An 8,285-nucleotide genomic window follows, 5' to 3' on the forward strand; every position below is an offset into this window, starting at 1 on the left:
CCTATTTCTCATCTTTTTCGTATTACTATTATAAACGTAAATAAAGTTAATTATGAAATATAAAAATATTTATTGACCGGGGTCATGTAGCTATTACTGGCATATTGAACTCAGAAGATACTCGATATTACACAATACTATGTGTCGACGATGATATAAACTTGTTAATTAAAAAAGTACACATGAAATAATTTGCCTTTGTGTGTGTGGTTATTAAAACAATTTTGATACATTGTTTACCAGCTCTGCTGGTCAATTAATTGTATGTTTCCACGGTGTTAATTAACTTCAACATCCTATCTAATAAAAACGAGAAGATTCCGCCATAAGATATTTATTACTTTAAAAGTTTCAATATGCAAATTACAACTTTTTCTTTTTTAATATTACCATATTGAACATGCAGTATTTTTCATCTACTTTCCAAATTCGGCTTATTTTCTTATATTTGTAAATGTGAAATTAATTATTTTATTTAACTTTACCTTAAGTTATTTACCTTTACTTTCATTATTTCATTACTTCATGACTCGTTGCCACTGAAGCTATTTTATTAAAATTTATCACTACTATGTATAACATTTATGAGCGTCGTTGACGTTTTTATAAATATATACATAATTTAACATATGTTTACATAAGAAGAAAACATATCGTCGCTAAAAACCATTGATGCAAACGTTTTAAATCGCGATAAATATTATTGAGTATGCATCGTAGACATAAAGAGTTACGTGTAATAGCACTTATCGCGATTTCTTCTTACTTTTGATATTATGAATATTTAAGTTTGCTCTATTAATAATCTCACGTTGAAAAGTTTGACGATCACGAAATTGAAACGTTTAAAATTTCCTTATTTTTAGGAGCACTTTTTTACATTATAACAAGACGTTTCTTAAATATTTTTTCATGTTTAATATGACTGTAAGCAGTATCACGAGATTAATAAAATGTTTGAAACAGACGTTATGGACATTTTCCATTATATTGTGTCAGAAAATAGTAAATAATTAAAGCGATAACGATACCAATATTGAAAAAAAACTGAACAAATATAACAATTTTTACGAGTAATTGTAATAAGTTACAACTAAACTGTACAAATCTGTGCACGTGTACGTCGATATTATCGACAGCGTTAAAAATAAATTCTTCAAAATATTTGCTGAGAATGAAACTTCATTACGTTTTCAGAGCTCGTGAAACTTTCACCATCATGTGTTATAGCAGGAATTGCGTTTTCGCGCGCCTTGAAAACATTACCCATATCAATTTGTACGAAATTATTTTCAGAAATGCATCGAACGCACTTTTTAATTATCTCGAACTGTCAAAATAGCGCAGTTAGATTATTCAAAAATCGAAGCAATGAGATGTATATCATAGCCGTGTCTTTTGCATACAGATTGTTCAATTAAGTCGAGATAGTGAAATGTACATGTACAGAAAATCTACACAAATTAAATTTATAAAAAGTTAACTTTCTATACATTTACTTCGGATATCATGTTTCATAACCCTTGGAATTTGCAAATACGGATGTTTTAAAATGTTTTTAATTTTCGAAATAAAGTTTCACAACGAACGTGAAAGTTTGCAACTATTTTGTAATTGATAAAACTGGATCATGACACTTTTACGAATCAATTAACAATCTTAGAATAAACAATATAAATGTATTTAAAACAATAATTTAAATTGTGCGATAAACGTACTTTGTGAAAGAAATTAAGTTATAAAATTCGGATGAAAGAGCGTTAAAGAGGATTCAAAGGAATATTAAATGTCAAGGAGAAAGATTGAAGCAGAAATATGGCAAACGAATAATATAATGTTTACAATAGCCTATCAAGTGGTATTCATATCAAGGTTCGGTTAAGTTCCCTTATCTCATTACCGCATTTTCCAATAAAGTCATGTAACTTAACCTAAAAATTCATGTAACCTCAAAATAAAACAAAATGTTTTTAAAATAATTGTAAAGTGCGTATACAGGATGTTCTATGAAATTTCATACTAGTGAGCAGAATGTGATTCTTCATAGAAAGACAAGTTAAAAATGTGACAACGACATATTTTCAAAATTCAATTTTTTTGAAAAAAAAAAGTTATTTTGTATTTTCGAAATATTTAATCACGAAGAATTGCAATTTCTGTACCTATAATTATACTTTTAAAGGGAATACAAATTTATTCCATGTTTGTAAATTTAATTGGGTCACCCTGTATATTAAGGCACACTTTAATCGATTCATAACTACGTTACGATATGGTTTGTACTGATTTGGTTAGGTCGCCCTGTACAAGTTGATACTTTCAAACAAGTTCCTAGTTGGCTTAACATTAATACTATTCGTTGATACAACATCAGGCGGGATACTTTCAACACAGAGATTTACTATAGGAATTCTTATTGTTAGTTCAGTGCACGTGTACCCAACGATGTTCTCAAGTTTCTATCGACCTCTTTTAACTTATCGTATATTTGTTCATATTTTTTTTTTTTCATTTCCTCGTAACTTGCTGAAGAATAAATAACTTCAATTCCTTATATCTCATAGTACTAGAGAAACATTAAATAATACTATCTTTTCAATAACATTACGCCACGGGTAATGCTTTATCGGGTAATTGTTAACAGAGAAAAGTAACATACTTCAATTTGCATTAACTTTCGAATTTACAAAGTAATGATATAAAATAATAAAATGAAGAGAAGGCAGTAAAAAAAATATGAATAATGATTTTGCACAAACATATGTTTATAAAATAAAAATCTTGTAATGTTTACTAAATTTAATTTGAATGCAGTGGTTTTGATACGTGATACGTCTGTGTAGGAATCACTGCGTTCTTAAAAAAAAGATGCTTACAAGAATGCGCAGTATGCAAGAAATTGAACATGGCCTATGGCTGTTTTTCACAACTTGGCCACGAACACGTTAAAAACTGCAATTTTAGTGGCTGTATAGAGTGGCTGTTCACTGAATTGTCGATCGGATCCGGGTTATATTGTTTAACGTTCTGTTGTGCAAACCGCCGTTTTTCCCGTTTCATTTTCGTTGCCCTCCACCGTCAATAGTAGCTAAATTTATTCCTATCCTATTCTTTGAAAACGTGATAAATAACAAACAGAACGAATTCATCATTTCCAATAATCACTAGCATCATTATCAATAAGTTTATGTGATTAGTTTACTAGACGTGATAAGTAACAAATTTCTTAATAACTATAATTGTTATCTTATTGAATGATAACATTTTTTTTATTTTTATTTTTTATTCAATATTATTGTCGATAAGTTTTTAAAATTATAAAATATCAGGCGCAATAATTTACTTATAAATAAAGATTCGAAGAATTGTACTGACATCATGATAAATTGTATAATACTATATACATTGCTCAAATTAATTGGTTATAAAGATATTGGTTATAATTAATTTATAAAAACTGTTACGATTAAAATACCAATAACTGTTTTTTGTTTTTAGCGGCGCCTGTGACCGGCGATGGTTGCAAGAATCAAACGCCACCGACTTTGCTTTCGAGTTTAAGGAGCGTTCTATTTGTCATTGGAACCATAGTGATCGGATTCGCTGCGTTCCGCAACTCACTAACATGGTAAATTTTAACAGATAAAGTATACAAATATGAATTTTCTATTTTCGCGGTTTCATGGAATAGAGAAAAAAATTTATTAACGTACATAAGTACGTATGCATACTGCTGGCAAAAAGTTTAGGAACACCTGTTTGATTATGTTAATTTGTTCCAGAATTATTTATTTTTAAAATTCTTTAAGTAAATCTAAGACTGCTAATATTTCCCTTTTTCAAAAAACTTTTGCATTGTATTTTTTAAATTAAAATATCTGGTGATTCCAGATTTTTGATCCAGTTTATATTCATTGTAATTATTTTGTCTATCATAATCTTTTTGATGTTTAGGCATTTGCAGAGATTTTGGGGAGCCTCTGGTGATTTCTGGCAAGCACAATGGGACAAGATTTTAGACAAAGTAGGAGACAATCCCTTCACGCTTTGGGTTTATGGTACACCAGGACAAAGCATAAAGAGTATACAGGATGTTCCAAGATAAGCGCCGTTTAAAATAAGACGGCTCGAGATCTGATTATCTGCTATTATGCGTTATAGAAGTCGTTGGAACTATCATGTAAAACAACCAATTTTAACAAAGCAAATAATTTTGATACGAATACGATAACTATTCTTTATTTATTTACATTTACGAAATTATCTTAAATATTTTTTAAAACAACTTGGCACATGATATTGTTAATATCTAGTTGTTTTCGAATGTTTGTAAAAGAATGATATATTCTATTATAAAAATATAATATTTCGTTATAATATTCTATTTGAAAAAAGGGATAGGTTCTTTTATATGACCTTAAAATCATTATTTTTATTCTGAAAGATAGAATTATTTACTATTATTTCAAACGACACATATCTTGAAACAATCTATACATTTATTGATATGTATATGTATACATTTGACGATTTCTTAAACAAACGGAAAAATTACAGATTGCATTAATATACTACAGGTTCGTTGGGGCTGACATTTTTCGTGTACTGGTTCTTTGGCGGTATATACACGATTCTAGACCTAACTAATTGGCCAGCTGCTTTGCGGAAATACAAAATACAGCCGGGCACGAATGAACCGGTCGACAAGAGGGAATTGCTCAAAGTAATCGCTCAAGTACTATTCAATCAAACCTTTATTGGATTTCCTCTGGCGTACGTCAGTTATCTCCTTATGGAATGGCGCGGTTATCCCCCTGTACGCGAATTGCCGACCTTCCATTGGGTGCTCGTTGAAATCGCTATTCACATATTGTGCGAGGAAATTGGATTTTATTACTCGCACAGGTACCAACATTTTTTATTCTGTCCAATCCTTCCACTAATTTTATCCTTAAATTGTTTATAAAGCGTCATTAGAAAATGCTTTACTGTTAGCGAATATAGATTATGCTAGATGGCCTACTTTAATCTATAAAATAAATCATGCGAAAAGGTGTATGCCTTGAATTGACAAAATTAAGTGTGCAAGCCTTAAAAAGTTTACATTAGATCATTCGTATTTAGGTAAAAAACATATTTTTAATGATAAATTCATTTATAAATTAAGATATGTTATTATTAATATTTTTTTAAATAATTGGAGTATTAATGCAGTAATTACATTTTTTTTTAATATCTAAAAAGAATTAATACAGTAATATCTTTACTTGTTTGGTGAAATTACATTTTAGTAACTGTAATAGCTTTATATTGTTATTTTATGCAGCGTTTTATATGACTTTATTATTATAAACAAACCTAAGTAAAAGTAAAATTATATTACAGATTTCTGCATAGCCGCTATCTGTATAAATATATACATAAACAGCACCACGAGTGGACGGCCCCCATAGCTGTAACATCACTATATTGTCATCCCTTAGAACACATTGGTTCAAATTTGTTGCCACCATTTTTGGGAGTATTCATCATAAGTTCTCACGTGGCTACTGCTTGGCTTTGGTTTTCGCTTGCTATTCTTTCTACATTAAATGCTCACTCTGGTTACCATTTACCATTCTTTCCATCTCCAGAAGCTCACGATTTTCATCACTTAAAGTAAGTAATTTTTTAGCATTGATAAAATTAAGAAAACAAAACTATTCTAAGTAGATTATAACAAAATCATTTATATACGTATCTTTTCTATCGAAATTATAAATGCCAAGTTGAAATTAAAATTATACTTTGTTATTTAATAATAAATATTAAGTATTACATTATTTCAGATTCAACCAATGTTTTGGCGTCTTAGGAGTGTTGGATCGCATTCACGGCACAGATACGCAATTTCGTAACTCCAGAGCTTATCAGCGTCATGTAATAATGCTTAGCTTGGTACCCCCAAGGGAAGCTTTCCCAGATGAAGTAAAGTATAAATCTAAATAGATTAATTTTATTGAACATCATAATTACATATGAAAATTTAGTACGGTAATATGTTCAATATGAAAACACGATGTAAGATATACATACTTCGAGATATGAAGTATTTTCTTTTTTTTTCTTTTTATTAATATTGATCAAAGACAGTCAACCAACTAAATTTAATCAGCTAAATACAGTAAAAGCTGATATTTTCCAATGGTTAGTGGCTCGTCAATCAAGTGCGCTTTTCTTGTATAGAAACTGCATACTTTTAATTATTTTCATCTTAAGAGCATTTTCAGTTTTTATGAACACTACAATGGTATGATTGTAATATTATTATTAAACAACCTATTCGTTGTTTGTACAAGTTTTTTATACGAAAATATGTCAAATGTAATTTTGTGAGAATATTTTTAACAAATACTTTCAGATATAAGAACATACTTCTTCTAAACTTACAATGGAATATTGTACCTTCTTACATCTCTACGTTCTTGTTTTTTAATCCAAAGCTACAAAAATGGTCCCTGAAATATTATAAGAATTTTACCGTAACTTTAATGGACGAATTTTAGATCGTTAGAATATCTTTTTGACGATATAAATACACTGTTGGAAAATTTAGAATTATATCAAGTATTTCAGTATGAATATTACCTTGTTATAATTACATGACATAGCAATATTCTAGAAACATCTACCTGACAAATTATATTTGTATTGAAATTACAACATTAAGATGAAACTATTTGTGACAATTACTATTTTTATATTTAATTCAATAATGAAAGCAATGACTTAATATAAACTTAATCTAAGGTGAAATTACGATTGTAGTATTATAGCGAAAAGAATAATTACCCTAGATTGTTATAAGCCATTCAAAGTTATGCACTTTAAAACCTTTAAATTTGCAAAATAAATTAAATCAAACTATTTAAAACTATTAGAGACATTAACATCAGTAATCACGTTTTTCTTTAATCAAACTTACTCATACAACAAAGACACGCAGATCAAATCATGGAATTGAAACTTCCTCCATCTTTTTTATGTACAAAAAAGATTTTTTATGTAAGACAAACGTGTCCAAAGAAAAGTATTAGAATTATGTATCAAATTCGTAAAAGCAAACTGATATCCTGTCATTTATCGGTAATTACTATACGACATGGCTACATTATTCTAATTCAGAGCTGATCTCGAAATTGCTCTGTATTAAGTGGTTAGACAAACTCGAGCACGGAGCGATATTCAAGCAGTAAGCCACGCCAACTCGAGCAACGATCCTGTGATGGGGCATTGTATGAATATAGTAATGATCATCCGGCCTGAAAAAACAGTAGTGACCATACGTGCTCATAAAAGTAATTAATGGTTACTTAAAAAGTAACGATTCACGAACATACCAGCACATGCCTATCTACGAGCCTACACACCCACCACTACCGTTGTTCCCCACTCCATTCACAACTGTCAACATCACTTGCTTCAGCCTTTGCTCACAATTTTGCTCGGAGCAACGGAAAGCGCCCTTACTCGTAAAACGTCTGCCTGAGCGGCTCTGTTCTAATTATTTATCGGTATAAACTTTGTAATCTACATACAATGCTACATTAATGATTTTATGTACCTACATAAAAAGCTTACTAATAAAAGTTAAAAATCAAACTACTCTGCATTTTCCTACTTTATTATAAATGTGTAACATGGAAAATAATAAAAAATCTTCAATTACGAGTATTTATATTTTATAAGAATATGAATGATTTTTTTACATACATATATAAAAATAGTTATTGCTTTATTACATTTAGATAATGTATAAATTTTATGAACATTAAACAAACAAGAAAGTTCATAAAATTTCATCATCACTAATAACAATTGCAGAAACCTTATTAGATAAAGTAATTGCACAAATCATTGCTCATATTTACTATAGTATAATAATTTTATAAATGGACAATCAATGCCCACTTCACATTTTCTTTATGGCAATAATTATTATTTTACACAAACAAACCTTTTGAAGAATGCAAATAAAAAGGTAATAATATAAAATAATTATTACATGTAGTTGCAAACATCAAATTATACAAATCAAATACTTCTTTGGTGGGCTAGATACTATTTTACAATTTGTAAATTAATGTAAAATGCATATTATTAAATTTGAAAAATATAATAAAATTTTAGTGAGAAGGAAATCATATGGAAATATTAGTATGAACAAATTCCCATTAAAATAAAAACATTAAATCATAAATCACTTTAACGTTATTATTCTCATAATTAAAATTCTTAGCACATTT

The 8,285-nt window shown here is 29.0% G+C and overlaps 1 protein-coding gene across 2 annotated transcripts in view; it reads left to right on the forward strand.

Annotated features, from left to right (window-relative positions):
• Positions 1–5,988, forward strand: part of LOC108579314 (fatty acid hydroxylase domain-containing protein 2) — a 10,849-nt gene extending 4,861 nt beyond the window's left edge. For both annotated transcript variants that reach the window (XM_017942831.1, XM_017942824.1), the window contains exons 2-6: positions 3,499–3,628; positions 3,955–4,058; positions 4,578–4,905; positions 5,386–5,658; positions 5,829–5,988. In XM_017942831.1, the coding sequence (XP_017798320.1) occupies positions 3,499–3,628; positions 3,955–4,058; positions 4,578–4,905; positions 5,386–5,658; positions 5,829–5,988 (995 nt within the window). The remainder of the gene's footprint in view (positions 1–3,498; positions 3,629–3,954; positions 4,059–4,577; positions 4,906–5,385; positions 5,659–5,828) is intronic.
• Positions 5,989–8,285: the final 2,297 nt, after the last annotated feature.

Source organism: Habropoda laboriosa, unplaced genomic scaffold (genome assembly GCF_001263275.1).
Source record: "Habropoda laboriosa isolate 0110345459 unplaced genomic scaffold, ASM126327v1 scaffold14, whole genome shotgun sequence".
NCBI lineage: Eukaryota > Metazoa > Arthropoda > Insecta > Hymenoptera > Apidae > Habropoda > Habropoda laboriosa.